The sequence below is a fragment of the Schistocerca cancellata genome, chromosome 4, assembly GCF_023864275.1.
Source record: "Schistocerca cancellata isolate TAMUIC-IGC-003103 chromosome 4, iqSchCanc2.1, whole genome shotgun sequence".
In the NCBI taxonomy this organism is placed as follows: Eukaryota; Metazoa; Arthropoda; class Insecta; order Orthoptera; family Acrididae; genus Schistocerca; species Schistocerca cancellata.
This window is the reverse complement of record NC_064629.1, coordinates 567858886-567878444: the sequence shown is the minus strand read 5'-3', so window position 1 is coordinate 567878444 and position 19559 is coordinate 567858886. Positions and strand designations below refer to the sequence as shown.

The following is a 19559-nucleotide window of genomic DNA, read 5'->3' as shown; positions in this document are numbered from 1 at the left end:
ACTAGCTTTCCACAGGTGGTTGTGTGTTCGTACTATGGAGTGTCTTTGGACAGTTGTGCTTCCACCTGTGGTTGTGGCTACAGTTTCCCAGATACAGGTTGAAGGGGTTGTTTAAGTATCTTGAGTCCCCATGTAGTTGTATGACGAGTTTTTTTAACACCTATGAGACTTTCTCGAGGCAGTATTCATTGTGAAGGTCCATGGTATGCATGTGTATCATGGAGGAGTGCTTATGATATGTAGCACTTTGTTCTGCATTACCTGCAGGCAGTTCAGGCATGTTGGAGTGAGCTCGGCAAGCTTATGGGTCAGTAATTTTTGGGAGGAAGTGGTCTTCCCGTGGCTTCCTGAACATTAGGACTTTGGCTGCCTTCCAACAGGCAGGAAAGTGTTGATGTCATAGGATGGCATTCATTTTGGAGCTGTTCTGATGATTGCTAGGATATTTTTGGCATTTTTGCATCTCAGCGCCTCCTTATATGATTCCAGAACTTACAATCATTGTTGAACTTACAGTGTGAGCTTGTAGTGTGACTGCTAAAGTTAATGCTGAATCAATCTCCTAATGTACTGATGTGGCATTACCTCAATCTACAAATTAAAAGAAACTTGTGTACCATTGTTCTGATAGTATTTATAATGTCAGATATATATATATATATTTTTAACCACTGTATGAAGCATTGCTCTTTTCACAGGTCCTGGACGACCTCCGAAGCCCAGAACCTCATGTACGTGGTGCAATGAAAATAAACTCCCGTTGAAGTATATACTTCCCACTCAACATGCTAAGAAAGAATTCTGCTCTGAAACTTGTTTGTCAGAGTTCAGAAAAGCATATATTAAGGTATGTGATAAGGTATCTTCAGAATGTTAATTTGGTCTAGCAGGTGAAATATTTGTATAATACTTAATTTGACTGTGTAGCTTCTGTTTCACATCTTTATGGAGTATTGGATGTCCACAGCTTAGTGAATTCTGTTCTCTTAAAATTAATTAAATTGTTGTAATATTGTTGCTGCCACACGTTCGATTCTTATATGGTTATGCTGTTTGGCTACACATCTTGTGTTTTATACTATTGGCTATACTGTTGGCTGTGTAAGCAGTCGCAGCAAGCAACTAGATGCAACCGGGAAAAATTTTACTGCCAGCCCAAGCTGCCAGATTCACACATGCGCAGCGGGCCCGGATATATGAGGGTGGGTGGGGGGTGTGCCAAATTCCTATTCTTGAGCAGAAAAAAACTTGGTTTCACAAAGCGCCTAGCATCCAGTGCACGTTGGTCTATCAATTACTCATATGATTTTGATGTGCATCCCTGTTGGTTTTTGAACACACTCTGTAAGTTGATTTCTGAATGAATCGTAAGTTGCGTGGGGTAGCTGTGTGGTCTAGGCCGACTTGCACGGTTCACGCGGCTACCCCTGTCGGAGGTTCAAATCCTCCCTCGGGCATGGGTGTATGTGTTGTCCTTAGCGTAAGTTAGTTGAAGTTAAATTAAGTAGTGTGTAAGCCTAGGGACTGATGACATCAGCAGTTTGATCCAATAATAATAATAAAATAAAATAAAATAAAAATCATAAGTTGATTTGTGAATGTGTGCATAGTGTATTTGATGTCTCTGTCAGGGGAATCCTTGTTGCATCTAGAAATAAACTTTCCTGCAGGCAAAAGGGGAGCAGGCTATACAATTGGAGCGGAGTAAAGCCGAGCAAATGAACGCCAATCGTTGTCTGATTATGTTGTTGATCGGGTTTGTGAAATGATCATCCTTGTTATAATTACTAGCGAAATTCATAGATTCAGACTACCAGAGTGGAAATCAATGGCTAACAGGAATAACATGTAAGAAAGATTACGTATTATCTTCTCAATGTATCCAGGAAAATGAAATTTTTTCAGAAATTTTCCGGCCAGATCGCTACACTAGTAAGGGCTAGTTGTACAGTCTGCATCTATTCTGGAAGTAGTGCGGAAAATGGTTTGTACCAACATAACAATGCCTAACTGGAGAATAATCAGATATAACTAAACCGGTCGTTCTGGCAGGGTTAGTGCAGTTAACCGGCAAATTAGTTTTGACAAAGGCTGGAATAGTTCCAGAATTAGTCATGACAAGATTGTTTGTTAGAGATAGGAAGGAGAAGAAACAGGGACACCACACAAATTAGGGAAGAATGTGAAGATTCCAAATTTATATAAAAATCTCGAACTACTACTTTTTGATCTCATACTTGAAAAACTTGAGCGTATGAATGAAACGTGAAACTATTTTCTAACATAAAGCTTTTTGAGTTACAGTGGGGGCGTGTGTAGTCTCCATGTGACCCTTGTTTCGTTTAGTGATTTTGCTGTTTCCTCTTCGTTTACTGCTCTCATGTCAAATGAAAACAAAATGGATTTCTGTGACCGGGAGCTATCAAGTGAATTAAAATACATCCACGTAATTACGGAAGGCTAATATGTGTTATTAGTTTCAGATTTTATTTTATTTCCACTTTTCTGACAGCCATGCATTAATCGCCTTGTAGAACAATGAAGTTATTTTTGTCGGTTTGCTAAATAAATTTTGTTTTTATTAGTCTTTTACGCTGAGGCAGTCAATGTGTTCGAAACAAAGTGTTTAGTTCCACACTATTGGTTACTTTCAACTGCTCGCTGCATTTCAGGTGCACGTTTTCATCTTCTAGCACGTACGGCATTATGCCGTAATAAAGAATAAAAAATGAGTTAATACAGTACTGGTACTCCAAGAAAATTTACATCCTGAAACCCAACTGAAAAGCTTAATATCAGGTCTAGGCCTACCTCCTTGGGAATCTGGACATACGAATGTGCTCTTGCGGGAAAATATTGCGATTGGTGGTATGAAAAGCGATACTTTCAAAGTAAATTTCCTTTTACGCAAGTTGAACTATGTGCGAGAATGTACGATGAATTTCTTAAATCACAGAGCGTTTGATGACGAGCCATTTAGAAGTATTTTGAGCCTAGAAGATCATTCATGTCATTTATTATGAGCAAATTGATGTAGTGCTACGAGAAGCTCTCTCTCCTCTGCTGTAGCTAATTTATTTGTGGAAAGCTTTGAGGACAAGTCACTGGACTCTGCTAAAAGTTTTACTGGCCCATTTGTGTGATATATCTTAAAGTGTAACACGCGCAAAAAAATCAACATTATATGTGAAAGCTTAGCCTCTCTTGCAGCTTATTAACCTTAGAGACCAATGTTATATGTGAAAGATTTGCTTTTCTTGTAGCAACACTATGTATATTAATTTAAAACATTACCTTTCCTGTTTGTGTATCCGCGCTACTTAACAGTGGTGTTGCTATTAGCTGGCTACATCACGTGTCCTGTGGTCTGAATATCCGCTGTCATCGGCTGGCAGGATCTCCTGACATGAGCTATGACTGGCTTACAAAAGCGCATCGCAATCTCGATTACAATGTTTCGGAAAGTAACATGTGGTGTTTGGTGGAATTCGAATTTACACTTTCGTAATATGAAAATATGCAGCATACGTGTTGCTGCACATCAAAAATCTTTCCAAAAGGAGTTTTCTTCCCTGAGTTTCGTTTTCTAAAGTTCCGGGATATTCTACGCCCATGTATAAAAACATAGCCATTCAAAGGATTGATAAGTTTTACAGTTCCGAAGGAAAAAATACTGTCACTTAGTAACACGGAAAAGGTGTGTTTTCATCCCGGAGAAAGTGTATTTTAATCCGGTAAATTCGGGAAAAATCTGGGAATTTTTTTCCTTGTCCACGTATACACCCTGAAAAAAGGATTATGTGGCTTATTGTGACCAGAGTGGTAAAACTGGGAAGAAGACAATGGGGTTACCTATTCAGCAGGGGAACTGAAAAGTTGTGCGTGAGCAGAAAACCAGTTTATGGATTGCTGCTGTTAAAACAGAGAGAGAGGGAGCAGGCACAATTACAGAGCAATCAAGAAGATACAATAAGTAATATGAGCAAGCAGGAATGAGATTTAAAGTGGAGGAAGATGGAAGGATGGGAAGGTTGATGTGTAAATGTGTGCAAAATGTAAATAGAAAATAGAAGAGTTGAGACTTAGGAGATCTCAGCGGATAAGTGAAATGATGATGTAAAGAGTAAAAGTGAACAGTGGTTATTGAAGATAAGAAGTATGAGGCTCAGTGACAGTTTTTTGTCATAGGTTTCTTTTATGTCCCAACTTGATCAGTGTTTTGAGAGGGACACTGCTGTAAATTGAAATTTCGGCACCTGTAATTGATTGATCTTTTGTTAAAATATGAATGAAACCAAACAAAAGGTCAACTGTGACATAAAAGTTGTGCAAGTAATCTTAACAAATCTTACTGTGATGTGATATAGAGGCTTGAAGGTATCAGAATACTGTGGACAGTAGATTATTTGAAAGTCAGATTGGTTATAATGCAATGTGCTTACAAAATAATTAGTGCCACACTGAAGATAAACTGATGAACAGAACAGTGAGGCGCAGTCTTGCTGTAATGACACACAGAACACTAAGATGGCAGCTGCTGCACACCACCTATATAGGATTGTGCCAACTGATAACACATGAATGGGTATTCAGCCACAAGCCTTGTACAGAATACTAGTAGGAGGCTACCTTATTAGCATGCATGCACTTGTGACTAAAGTACAGTGCGTTACTTAGCTTTTGTCAAGATATTGCAGGGGAAATGACATAAAATATTAAAAATTCTAATTGCTTTCCCATAAAAGCTCATCTCTGCTTCACTTAACATTCCACTTGGTATTAGTTTGTTTCAGCATTTCCTTGGCCACTTCATCAGGAACTTTCTGCTTTTTTACTCAGGTCCTGTTGTTATTTTTCTTCCATATATTTCTAAGAATCAGATACACTATTGCTGCTGAAGACAAACTGGAACTAATATTTTACCTGAAGCTAATGCCTTTACATTTTCAAGTATTTCAATACTATTATTATTTCATGAGTTTTTTACATATCAGTATGGATTTTAAAACCTTGTATTTAATGTACTTTCTCATGTTGCCCATCAGCTTCTAATTTTGTGTCAAATAACAGTCATACATTCAGTGTTTACTTTCAGTTTTTTTTCCTGATCAGCCAGAACATTATGAACACTGAGCTACTATTGATATAAAACCATCCAGGTGTTAGCACCGTCACCTGGCAAGGATTCACTGCTAGTCAGGCACATGCACGATGCCTCTAGTATCAGCGAGTGTGCTGTCTGTGTGTAGAATGGGGAAGGCACACGAACTATCTGTTTGACCAAGGGAAGAGTGTGAGGGCCCAGAGACTCGGCATGAGCATTTTGGAAAATACTTGACTTGTTGGTCATTTGAGGAGTTTTGTGGTAAGCATCTTCAACACATGGCAAAACCAAGGTGAAACCACGTCCAGACATTATGGGGTTGGCCGGCCACCCCTCATTACAGATTTCGGACACCGTAGGCTGGGCAGACTGGTAAAACAGGACAGGTGCCGAACTGTGGTGGAACCAACATCAGACTTTAATACTGGGCACAGGGCAAGTGCGTCTGAACATACAGTGCACCGAACCCTCCTCACGATGGGCCTCCGCAGCCGACAACGTATGCATGTGCTAATGTTAACACCATTAAATCTGCAACTACAACTGAAATGGACACATGACCATCAACACTGGACATTAGAGCAGTGGCAGAGTGTTGCCTGGTCTAATGAATCCTGATACCTTCTTAATCGTGGCGATGAGAGGGCGTGTATCCGTTGTCTTCCAGGCAAACAGCTCCTTGACACTCGTACTGCAGGAGTGAGGTAAGCTTGCAGTGGCTCATTACGCTCTGGGGAACATTCACATTTGCAATCATGGGTCCAGTGGAGGTCTTGCAAGGCAGCATGATGGCCAAGGAGTATGGTACACTGGTTGCAGGCCACATACACCCCTACATGATGATCACGTTTCCCAATGGCAGCCACATTCTTCAGCAAGATAATGCATCATGTCACAAGGCCAGAAGTGTGGTGGAGAGGTTCGAGGAATACACTGACGAGCTGTAGCTGATGTGCTGCCCCCCCCCCTCCCCCCCATATATCTAAACCCAATCGAACACATCTGGAATCTGGAATGTGATTGAATGTGGCATCAGAGCTCATCGCACCTTTCCTGTAATTTACAGGAATTAGATAACTTGTCTGTGCAGATGTGCTGCCATCTTCCTCCAGTGACTCACTAAGGCCTCATTGCTTCTATGCCATGATGCAGCGCCACAGTTATGCGTGCCAAAGGTGGGCATACCAGCTGTTAGGTAGGTGGTCACAGTGGTCTGGCTGAGAAGTATATTCTGAGCAGTATATGATACTTATACACAATAATTGGGCTTTATTTCACTGCATTTGTTAATTTTTCTGTCAAGGGAGATGATAGGAAGCAGCTTCCTGGGTAGTAGAATATTTGTGGAATGCCCAAGGATTTCTTTTAGACTAGGCAGTAGTCTGAGGTCCTCTGGTCAGCGTTCACCAATCAATATGCAGTGAGTGAAATCGGAATGCATTCAGAGTACAGGCACTTTTCCTGTTGCACTTGCGACAGTAAATTGTGAAGTATTCGTAACAAAGATTCTGAATCAACTGCACTCCAGAACCGAGAACTGACACTGTAGAAGAGGGAATGTTCATTGCAGTCAACAGAAATATTGTCTCTCTTGAGGATTAAGTTGAACCTAACTGTGAAGTTATCTGAACATGAGTAACAGGCCAATGATTAACTCAAGTTGATCATTGAATGTTTTTGCTGGCCACCCAATTTTGCCCTGACAGCTATAGAATCTTTCAAAGAAAATCTATCTCCAGTAGTACGACAATACCCTGATCGTACAGTATTAGTTAGAGGTGACTTAAACATAATGAATATAGATTATTATATTTAGGGAGTCACTGCACGTGGTATGGTTAGTCCTGAACACAATTTTCTGAAAACTGTCTTGAGCAGCTAGTTCAAGTCACACACAGTGGAAATATTTAGGACCTTGTAACTGTAAACAGACCTGACCTTATCGACAGTGTCAATGTAAAGATAGGGATTAGTGTTCTGGTGTGAAGTCAGGTGCCGTCATGCCAGTCAGAAACAAGAGAGCAGAGCGGGCTGTGGAGAAGACGTCAGCCAATTGCACGCTTACCGACCGCTCTCCAGGACGACGACGAGACGGCAGCAGCCTCTACACAAAGAGGACATATGTGCCGCGCCAACTCGTCGCAACCCACTTGTACAGCAGCATCAAGATTAGGCACTTCAAGACCAGTGATGTAGGAATTGTATATATTGAAGAAATTTCTTATTTGCATATCACTCTTTGCTTGTGACACTTCTGTGTTATTGTCATTGATTCATTTTCTAATAAAACCCTTTAATCTGATTTGCTTGAATTGTTGTCTAGTGGTCCAAGAAAGCACGTTTCCTGGGCACTCCATATTTGACGAGTAGGCAGGATTCAACAATTAGTGATCATGATCTCATCATAGCAACAATGATTACTAAAGATACTAAATCCATGGAAGGCGCAGATAAGCAGATGTTAGCATTCTTAAACAATGAGTGGGCAATATTTAGTTCCAATATGATGGGCGTAGAGGAATTTTGGATGTAGATTAAACTGATTGTAAATCACGCTCTGGAGAAGTATGTGCCTAGCAAGTGTATAAGGATGGGAGATACACAGTGTGGTTTAACTAGGTCCAGTAATAAAATTTGGCTCAAATGGCTCTGAGCACTATGGGACTTAACATCTGAGGTCATCAGTCCCCTAGAACTTAGAACTACGTAAACCTAACTAAACTAAGGACATCACACACATCCATGCCCGAGGGAGGATTCGAATATGCAACCGTAGCGGTTGCACGGTTCCAGACTGAAGCGCCTAGAACCACTCGGCCACACCGGCTGGCAATAAAATTTGGAAACTGCTGAGGAAGCATAGATTGTTGCACTCACGGGACAAACAACACTGTGGAAATGTCTACAGGCAAAAGTTAGTCGAAATTTATGTGTCTCTAAAATGATTGATGTGTGAGGTATACTGTAACCTCTATCACATACCTTAACAAAGGGTATTGCCAGGAGAATTCTGGTCCTACATAAAATCACTAGGTGCGGGGTGAATATTTGTATCCAGTTACAAGTCAACCAGTAAAAGACAGCAAAATGAAAGCTGAAGTTTTAAATTTCTTATTTGAAAAATTATTCATGTAGGAGGATTGTACAGACATACCATCATTTGACTATCAGACTGACTCCCATCTGGAGGACATAGAAATGGCATCGTGAGCACTGAGAAACAACTGAAAGAGCTGGAAACAAATTAGTTGTCCAGATGGAATTGCAGTTCGGTTTCACAGAGAGTACTGTACAGCCTTGGCACCTTACTTAGCTTGCATTGATCATGAATCTGTTACACAATGCAAGTTATCAAGTATCAAGTGAGTGGAAAGAAACATGGGTGACGCATGTATATAAGAGGGGTTAAAGAATGGATCCTCAAAATTACAGACCCATATTCTTGACGTCAGTATGCTGGAGAAATCTTAAGCATATTCAAAGTTTGAATATTATAAATTTCCTTGACACACACAATCTGTCCACAAATCGGCATGGATTTAGAAAGCATCACTTGCAAAACTCAGTTTGCCTGTTTCTTGCACAATATCCTGTGAACCATGGATGAAGGGCAACAGGCCAATTCCATATTCCTAGATTCCCAGTAAGTAGTTGACACGGTGCCCCACTGCAAACTATTAACAAAGGTCCGAGCATACAGAATAGGTTCCCAGGTATGTGATTGGCTCAAAGACTGCATGAATAATAGAACCCAATATGTTGGCCTTCAAGGAAAGTGTTTATCAAAGACCAAGGTATCATCAGGAGTGCCCCATAGAAGTGTGATACAGCCACTCTTGTTCACTATCTTTAGAAAATGACCGGATGGGTTGGGTGAGCAGCTATCTGTGACCACAGGAAAGTATTGCTGTTGAGTGACTGTAGAAGGATACAGGATGACTTAGACAGAATTTCTATTTGGTGCGATGGGTGGCAAAAAAGCTAATGCTGATGAGTAGGAAAAGCAATCCTGTAATGTTGGATTACATATTAGTTGTGTGCTGCGTGACACAGTCATGTTGATTAAATTTCTAGGTGTAACAAAGCAAAGTGATATGAAAAACTAGCATGTAAGGACAGTAGTAGGGAAGGCGAAAGGTGGGCTTCAGTTTATTGGGAGAGTTTTAGGATAGTGTCGGTTATCTACAAAGGACACCACATGTAGGACACTAGTGCAATCCATCCTCAAGTACTGCTTAATTGTTGGGATTCCTAGCAGGTCAGATTAAAGAATGACATCAAAAAAATTAAGATTCATACTGCTAAATTTGTTACTGGTAGGTTTGATCAACATGCAGGTATTATGGAGATGCTTTGTGAACTCAAATGGGAATCCCTGGAGGGAAGATGACGTTCTTGGTGTGAACTTCTATTGAGTAGGTTTGGGGAACTAGCATTTGCAACTGACTGCAGAACGTTTCTACTGCTGCTAACTTAAATGTCATACAATGAATGTGAAGACAAATAAATTAGGGCTTGCACAGAGGAATATAGATAGTAATTTTTCTCTCACTCCATTTGCGAGTGGAGGAGGAAAGGAAATGACATGTAGTGGTACATGGTTGCCTCCGTTGTACACCATATGGTGGCTTGCAGAGTATTTACGCAGATGTAGTGTTACTATAAAGTGCATTTTACTCAACACATTCTTTTTCACCCCATTACTGCATTATTGACTACTACTTGTGGAACAAACTTTCAGGAAAATGAGGCCATATGTTCAATAGGATCATTGTTGGACCCTAGAGACTGGGTTTGCTGATCATTCAGTGAGTAAATCGCAAGACTGATTTATTCATTCATCAGCATTTCAAAAGCATCACACAAGAGATCAGCCTGTGGGACTGCATATGAGGATTGAAAAGAACATAGTAAATGTTATTTTCAGTGTGTCCACAGTTTTCCACCTCTACATTAGTCATTATGATCAGGTTGAATTTTCCTTTTGATAGCAAGAGTTTCATAAATGCCTGTCTGTTTGCATACAGACCAGTTGAAGATGCAGTGTATTTTGCATGCTGAATGTAATTTTTAGTTTATCTGATCACCACTGACTTTTGTTATTAGTTTGTCTTTGTTTTGTGACCAAACTATCGTTGTGTTTTACATTAAAAAATTAACTTTCCAAGTTTTTGTATGTTTTCATTGCCTGAGACACAAAGTCATGTTGTAAACTTACTCATTCTTACTCATGTCACATTTGTTGTCTTCCAGCACACTGTAGAATGCTAACATTTTTGTGTGCAATTATATTGGCACATTGAATATGGAATCAAGTACCAATTGTAAGAGCAGGGTCAACATCAATCCCTGAAACTGTATTTTAGCAAACACATAATTGAACTGTCGGCCTTAGAGGTCTGTCCTCCTAATACACACACAGTGTTCTAACAAATTCCATCATTCTGAAAATAAGTCCCTTAACCTTGCAGAAACCACAAGTGTTAAATGATAAATAATGACAGGAGGCAGGACTCAAACCAGTGAGTTGCACATTGCAACAGACTGATTGCTCCCCCCCCCCCTCCAAAATTGTGACCTGTGGGTTGAGTGGACTAGCTTCATGGATATTGATCTAGTCAGTGATCTTATCATATGTAGGCATTGGTGGATCCTCATGTTCCCACATGAAAAAAACCGTATTAGGTGACCTGGCTTGAAGGTTACAGATCAGTGCTTGATGGTATAACATGATCATCATAGCGTTAGAGTACTGTATGCATTCCAGCTGATGATAAAGTTTTTGGTGAAGTCATCTTAAATTTTGTTCTGTTGAAACATAAACAAAGCTTCCATTGTTTTTCCAACATTTTGTCTTTATATCAGGGAAAAAAATGTGAATCATGTAGTGTTTTGCTTTACTGTGTTCTTCGTGAATGTTATGACAGGTAGTATTGTATCCCAGGCCTTCTGTTCAACATCAGCCTATAATAAGAGCATACCTGTTGTTATCCTAATAAAATGTTACCTGAGGCCATTGATCCATGGTTGTTCCCTAGTTGTCATCATGTGATGAAAATCCTTCAAGAAATTACTTCTGACACCAGCTTCAATTGGAACTCTTTCATGATCAAAGATCATTACACACGGTGCTTCAAAATTAATTCTTCTATAAGGTCTCACAGAGCTTCCACAGTGAGTGAGGACTTGGTGACAGCATACCAGGTAGATTAGTCAGTGCACATTATTACCCTTCATTCCAATTTGTTGACTGTGACAGCCCTCCGATGAGGTCACTTCCACTACAGTGAAATGGAGCAACTGAACGATAAAATGGTACTAAATGTTCAGGGAAGTAATTGAGGCACATTAGCATTCCTTATAGTGGCTTACATAATGTCTGAGAGATCACCAGAGCCCTGGCTAATTATATACTATCTTTGCAAATTCAACATGAGGTGATGTCAGAGTGTCATGAAAATTGTTCAGTATGGCTGGTTGTAAATGAGGTGGCATGATGAGCAACCATTTTTGTCCCATCGGGTTGTAATGTGTTGTATACAATGTTCCATCAATTGGTCTGGTATCTCCTTTGACAGAGTCTTTCTTCTCAAAAGCCTCAGTGGTATTCAGTAGTGGTCAGTATTGTTCAGATGCAGTATTAATTAGTGCATTGATTACTGGGATATCACCAGTGCTGTAATGTATTTCCAGTGGATTTCACAACGGAGAGTCATCATCCTTATTTTTGCATCTATTTTTGTGTTACTGTAATGTCATATTCCTGAAACTTCAGTATCCATTTTTCTAATCTTTCTAATGGATCCTTCAAGTTGATCAGTCAACGTAATGAATGATGGTCAGTTACAACAGTGAATGAATGATCTACCATATAAATAGGGCCAGAAATTACTGATTGCTCAAAACAATTGAAAGACACACTTTCTCATACAGTAATTTGCCTTGGACTTCGGGATTACTCTGAAAGTGTAGGCACTCACCCTTCCAGTGCCTTTCAAGATTTCTATAGAGCTGCGTCTATCCCATAACCACTGGCTTCTGTGTGTAGTTCCATCTCGGTACTCTCATCAAAAATTCCAGAATTGGTGATGCTGTGAGCGTCTCCTTAAGGATATAGAAAGATCTGTCATGCTCCTGCCCTCTAGAAAATTTGACTTCTCACAGCAGCAGTTCTTGTACTGGCCTTACTTCACAACTGAAATCCTTTATAAAACATTTTTGCAGGAGCAGATTCGAAGGAAGCCTTTCACCACAAGTGTGCCAAAGAGGATTCAGCAAATACCTGGACTGTGGACACACTTCCGGAGAGTTGTCAAGTGGTTTAAATGCTCTTCAAATGTATTTGAGAAAACAGTAATGTTATTCAGATAGGAAAAAATTAAGATGCCAAAGCAGGTTGTCTGTCATTTGTTCTGAGGTGGTTGGAGTGTTGAATAGATCAAGCTGCATAACTTTGAACTCATAGAGTCCATTACGTATTATGAAGCAGTCTTTTCCTGGTCAGCCTCATCAACATTGATCTGTTAGCAGACAGTCTGCATTCCCACACTGGAGCAAAACTTCACTTCTTCCAGACAGTCCAAGGTGTTATCATTTCATGCTGGTGGGCATACATCCTTTTAGTGAATTTGTTCAGCCACTAGTAATTTATGCAGAAATGCCATGTTCCTTGTATCTTCTTCATGAGGACAATAGGACCAAGGACACTGTCAACTGTATGGTGTCATCTCACAGCAGCTACACCGCTGACTTCTGCTCTATCTATTGTTCAGCTGGAGACATATAAGTGCTGACTGATTGGGAAAGGGGAAGGGGGGGCAGGATGATCCACGGGGTTGATATGGAGCTTAACTTGGGTCATTATAACTGCCTTGCCTCCACTCTGATCTTGAATGCACCTGAAAATTGATAAAGAATGTTTCACTTGCTGACTGTATAGTAAATCATCCAGTGGGTAGTTTGTAATAATGGCCAACATGTTATGATCCTTTATCAGTGACACTGAGCTGTCTTTCCTGGACCTGTTCAGTTGTCCATGTTAGCTTAACCTTAGGAATGAGTTGCAGCTGTTCGTGGCAGTTGGGCACCCAGAGTTGAACTTTTCCACTAGTGAGAGCTATGATCATCACTGAGCATCCACACTGTTGACTAGAACTCATCTCATTGATAGAATTGGTGTGTCTCCAATGACAGGCAATCACCCATAGCAATTGTTGTCCAGCTTCGTCTCTCTGGAGCTCCAATCTTCGAAAGTCTATGACTGCTCATGAAATCTGCAAGAAGTCCTGTCCAAGAAAAACTTATGGTTGCATTATGATAAAACATCCTGTTCGAATGGTTGTGGCCTATCATGTATAATTATTCTCACACTACAGTTCCCTGTCAGCTGAACGTATTTTCCTCCAAGAACCTTCAGTGTGATGGCCTTTGTATATTAGAACACAGAGTTCTTCAGCTGACAATGATAAATACTCAGTATAACAGAAAATGTTCCATCAAGATTAGACTTGGGTCTGTACATGTTGATCATTGGTGATGATGATGATGATGATCTATATTTACATCTACATGATTACTCTGCAATTCACATTTAAGTGCTTGGCAGAGGCTTCATCGAACCACAATCATACTATCTCCCTATCTCCCTACCATTCCACTCCCGAACAGCGCGTGTGAAAAATGAACACCTAAACCTTTCTGTTCGAACTCTGATTTCTCTTATTTTATTTTGATGATCATTCCTACCTATGTAGGTTGGGCTCAACAAAATATTTTCACATTCGGAAGAGAGAGTTGGTGACTGAAATTTCGTAAATAGATCTCGCCGCGACGAAAAACGTCTTTGCTTTAATGACTTCCATCTCAACTCGCGTATCCTATCTGCCACACTCTCCTATTATGCGATAATACAAAATGGGCTGCCCTTTTTTGCACACTTTCGATGTCCTTGGTCAATCCCACCTGGTAAGGATCCCACACCGTGCAGCAATATTCTAACAGAGGATGAACGAGTGTAGGGTAAGCCGTCTCTTTAGTGGACTTGTTGCATCTTCTAAGTGTCCTGCCAATGAAATGCAACCTTTGGCTCGCCTTCCCCACAATATTATCTATGTGGTCTTTCCAACTGAAGTTGTTCGTAATTTTTACACCCAGGTACTTAGTTGAATTGACAGCCTTGAGAATTGTACTATTTATCGAGTAATCGAATTCCAACGGATTTCTTTTGGAACTCATGTGGATCACCTCACACTTTTCATTATTTAGTGTCAACTGCCACCTGCCACACCATACAGCAATCTTTTCTAAATCACTTTGCAACTGATACTGGTCTTTGGATGACCTTACTAGACAGTAAATTACAGCATCATCTGCGAACAACCTAAGAGAACTGCTCAGATTGTCACCCAGGTCATTTATATAGATCAGGAACAGCAGAGGTCCCAGGATGCTTCCCTGGGGAACACCTGATATCACTTCAGTTTTACTCAATGATTTGCCGTCTATTACTACGAACTGCGACCTTCCTGACAGGAAATCACAAATCCAGTCGCACAACTGAGACTATACCCCATAGGCCCGCAGCTTGATTAGAAGTCGCTTGTGAGGAACGGTGTCAAATGCTTTCCGGAAATCTAGAAATACGGAATCAACTTGAGATCCCCTGTCGATAGCGGCCATTACTTCGTGCGAATAAAGAGCTAGCTGCATTGCACAAGAACGATGTTTCCTGAAACCATGCTGATTACGTATCAATAGATCGTTCCCCTCGAGGTGATTCATTATGTTTGAATACAGTATATGCTCCAAAACCCTACTCCAAACCGACGTCAGTGATATAGGTCTACTCCTACTACCCTTCTTAAACACTGGTGCGACCTGCGCAATTTTCCAATCTGTAGGTACAGATCTATCGGTGAGCGAGCGGTTGTATATGATTGCTAAATAGGGAGCTATTGTATCAGCGTAATTTGAAAGGAACCTAATCGGTATACAATCTGGACCTGAAGACTTGCCCGTATCAAGCGATTTGAGTTGCTTCGCAACCCCTAAGGTATCTACTTCTAAGAAACTCATGCTAGCAGCTGTTTGTGTTTCAAATTCTGGAATATTCCATTCGTCTTCCCTTGTGAAGGAATTTCGAAAAACTGCGTTCAATAACTCCGCTTTAGCGGCACAATCGTCGGTAACAGTGCCATCGGCACTGCGCAGCGAAGGTATTGACTGCGTCTTGCCACTTGTGTACTTTACATACGACCAGAATTTCTTCGGATTTTCTTCCAAATTTCGAGACAATGTTTCGTTGTGGAACCTATTAAAGGCATCTCGCATTGAAGTCCATGCCAAATTTCGCGCGTCTGTAAATTTTAGCCAATCTTCGGGATTTCGTGTTCTTCTGAACTTCGCATGCTTTTTCTGTTGCTTCTGCAACAGCGTTCGGACCTGTTTTGTGTACCATGGGGGATCAGTTCCATCTCTTACCAATTTATGAGGTATGAATCTCTCAATTGCTGTTGCTACTATATCTTTGAATTTGAGCCACATCTCGTCTACATTTGCATAGTCAGTTCGGAAGGAATGGAGATTGTCTCTTAGGAAAGTTCTAGTGACACTTTATCCACTTTTTTAAATGAAATTATTTTGCGTTTGTTTCTGGTGCATTTGGAAGAAACGGTATTGAGCCTAGCTACAACGACCTTGTGATCACTAATCCCTGTATCAGTCATGATGCTCTCTATCAGCTCTGGATTGTTTGTGGCTAAGAGGTCAAGTGTGTTTTCGCAACCATTTACAATTAGCGTGGGTTCGTGGACTAACTGCTCGAAATAATTTTCAGAGAAAGCATTTAGGACAATCTCGGAAGATGTTTTCTGCCTACCACCGGTTTTGAACAAGTATTTTTGCCAACATATCGAGGGAAGGTTGAAGTCCCCACCAACTATAACCGTATGAGTGGCGTATTTATTTGTTACGAGACTCAAATTTTCTCTGAACTGTTCAGCAACTAAATCATTGGAGTCTAGTGGTCGGTAGAAGGAGCCAATTATTAACTTAGTTCGGGTGTTAAGTATAACCTCCACCCATAGCAATTCGCACAGAGTATCTACTTCGACTTCACTACAAGATAAACCACTACTGACAGACACAAACACTCCACCACCAATTCTGCCTAATCTATCTTTCCTGAACACCATCTGAGACTTCGTAAAAATTTCTGCAGAACTTATTTCAGGCTTTAGCCAGCTTTCTGTACCTATAACGATTTCAGCTTCTGTGCTTTCTATTAGTGCTTCAAGCTCAGGGACTTTCCCAACACAACTACAACAATTTACAACTACAATTCTGACTGTTCCTTGATCCAAGCACGTCCTGTATTTGCCATGCACCCTTTGAGATTGCAGCCCCACCCCGTACTTTCCCGAGGCCTTCTAACCTAAAAAACCGCCCAGTCCACACCACACAGCCTCCGCTACCCGTGTAGCCGCCAGCTGACTGTAGTGAACTCCTGACCTATTCAGCGGAACCCGAAACCCCACCACCCTATGGCGCAAGTCAAGGAATCTGCAGCCAACACGGTCGCAAAACCGTCTGAGCCTCTGATTCAGACCCTCCACTCGGCTCTGCACCAAAGGTCCGCAGTCGGTTCTGTCAACGATGCTGCAGATGGTGAGCTCTGCCTTCATCTCGTAAGCAAGACCGGCAGCCTTCACCAAATCAGATAGCCGCTGGAATCCAGAGAGAATTTCCTCAGATCCAAAGCGACACACGTCATTAGAGCCGACATGTGCCACCACCTGCAGCTGGCTGCACCCTGTGCTCTTCATGGCATCCGGAAGGACCCTTTCCACATCAGGAATGACTCCACCCGGAATGCACACGGAGTGCACACTGGGTTTCTTCCCCTCCTTAGCCGCCATATCCCTAAGGGGCCCCATCACGCGCCTAACATTGGAGCTCCCAACGACCAATAAGCCCACCCTCTGCGATTGCCCTGACCTTGAATGCTGAGAATCATCCTCTGAAACAGGGCAGGCAGCTGCATCTGGTTCAGCCAGAGACTGTACCTGAAACCTGTTTGTCAGATGCACTGGGGAGGCTTTCTGATCAGCCTCCGGGGACGTCTTTCGCTGCCTGCCATGCCTTGGAACGACCTCCCAATCAACCACAGGCGAGGGCTCAGCCCCACTGCGGACAGCAACCGGGGCAACCACAGCGGCAGACCGATCTGGGGACAGACGGGACGAGGTTGACATCCCCGTGATACCCAAGTCCGGCTCCCCACAGTGGTGCCCATTGGCAACAGCCTCAAGCTGCGCGACCGAAGTCAGCACCGCCTGCAACTGTGAGCGAAGGGATGCCAACTCAGCCCTCATCCGAACACAGCAATCACAGTCCCTGTCCATTTTAATCGATGTTGAACAACAGTTACTGAAACACGAGTCCGTGCCTAGATAACGCAAGGGAAACACGCAAAGAATGTATGAGCTGATCTGTACAAATGCCTAACGACTGTGCTACAATCTGCCTGAATTTACGATTACAGTAACTAAAACTCGAAATTACACCTCCTATACGAAACTGTGTGACAAATAAGTGAGCTGGGAGTATACGACGATGATGATGATGATGATGATGTGATTTGATGATGCCATGACCACTATTGTCCACTCAGTATTTTTATCTATGGTGGCCTCACCTCCATAGGTGCTCACGTCATTTACTTTTTCCCTGAGTTTTGTAACATGGTGACAGAGAATAGCTGCAAAGAGTTGGAGAGCAATCTTGACCAGGGAATGGAAATGATCTTTCTCTTGCAGATTGGCTGTAATCATCAGCAGTTGTATGAATATAACTGCCCTGTTTGGTGTCTTGTTGCTTAATAGTTGTTGAATGCTTTTCCCCTTTCTTTATTGTAGCATACAGCCTGCCTAGGGTATCCGCAGTGGAAACATATTGGCACAATGTCTCCTGTTCTCCAGATGTCCATCTTTCTGTGAGGTGAGCAAATTGCTGAGGAAGCAAGTTGTACCAGTATGATTGAGAACCTTCGATGTTGTCTGATAGCTGCAGCATACGTCAGGTTTTTCGCCTCCAGTTTTCGGTTTCCTTGCCAGTGATCGACTAATCTCTTCTTAACTTAGTGAGGCTATCTCCATCTTGCTGGGATCACTATTAGGTGCTGCTACTTATGACAGTCAGTGTTCATCATTAACAGACACCGTAAAACCTCATATCTCCTCTATTGCTATCTGCTGCATTAGTGACGAGAGGTCCTAATGGTCTTCTTTGACCGCTATCAATATGACATTCACAAGTGTGTAGAATGTCTTTCTATCCACTCTTTGTCTTGTGCATTGTCTCATTGTGCTGACACCTCTTTATGAAGTCCTCTCTGTATAGATACATCCTTCAAAGAAACACATGGTAGATGTCCTGTGTCACACCCATCATTAGGTGTTATACTCTACCATTAGATTTGAGTTCACTGTGTAACACAGTGTTAAATACACTTTTTTCCCTGCTGTTGGGCTATGTTCTTCAGCAAATCAGACATGCTGCTGGTTACCACCATTATCACCCCACCTGAAATTTGCCCCAACTCTTCAGCATTTCCTTATTGCTTGTTGTCTTAAAGCCACTGCTGTACTGTACCATCCAAGCTAAAGTAAACACTGGCAATTGACAAGACATATCATACCATCCACCTGTTGTATTAGGCAGCACGATCAAATCCCTGTAGCCACTTCACCGTGTCCTGGCTTGATGTGTATCTGTCTCACCAATTCTTTCATATTCATTGTTACGCTAACAGTGCGGACTATAGGAGGAATGAAGTACTGTAGTTCCTAGTCCTGAAGCATCGGTTTTTGCTCACCCTCATACTCCGTGAGCCACTGCATGGTGCCTGGCAGAGGGGTACCTTGTACCACTACTAATCATTGTCTTTCCTGTTCCACTTGCAGATAGAGCAAGAGAAAAATTAGTATGCCTCTTTACAAGCCCTAATTTCTCTCTATCTTCATGGACCTTACCCAAAATGTATGCCGGTGGCAGTAGAACCATTCTGCAGTCAGTTCCAAATGGTGGTTCTCAAAATTTTCTCGATAGTGGTCTACGAAAATAACTTTGTCTTCCCTCCAGGGATTCCCGTTTGAGTTCACAAGACATCTTTGTAATGCTCACAAGATGGTGAAAGCTATCAGTAACAAATCTAGCAGCACGTTTCTGAATTTCTTTGACATCTTCCTTTAATCTGACCTGGTGGAGATCCCAGACACTCAGGCAGTACTCGAGAATGGGTCCCATTAGTGTCCTATACATGGTCTCCTTTACAAATGAACTACGCCTTCCTAAAATTCGCCCAACAAACCAAAGTCAAGCATTCAACTTTACTTCTATCCTTCCTCACATGCTCACTCCATTTCGTATCTTCTGCAACGTTATGCTCAGGTATTTA

At 41.6% G+C, this 19559-nt stretch overlaps 1 protein-coding gene across 2 annotated transcripts in view; it reads left to right on the top strand.

Annotated features, from left to right (window-relative positions):
- LOC126183523 (polycomb protein Scm) overlaps positions 1-19559 on the top strand; it is a 194474-nt gene that overhangs the window by 27707 nt on the left and 147208 nt on the right. For both annotated transcript variants that reach the window (XM_049925582.1, XM_049925583.1), the window contains exon 3: positions 699-847. In XM_049925582.1, the coding sequence (XP_049781539.1) occupies positions 699-847 (149 nt within the window). The remainder of the gene's footprint in view (positions 1-698; positions 848-19559) is intronic.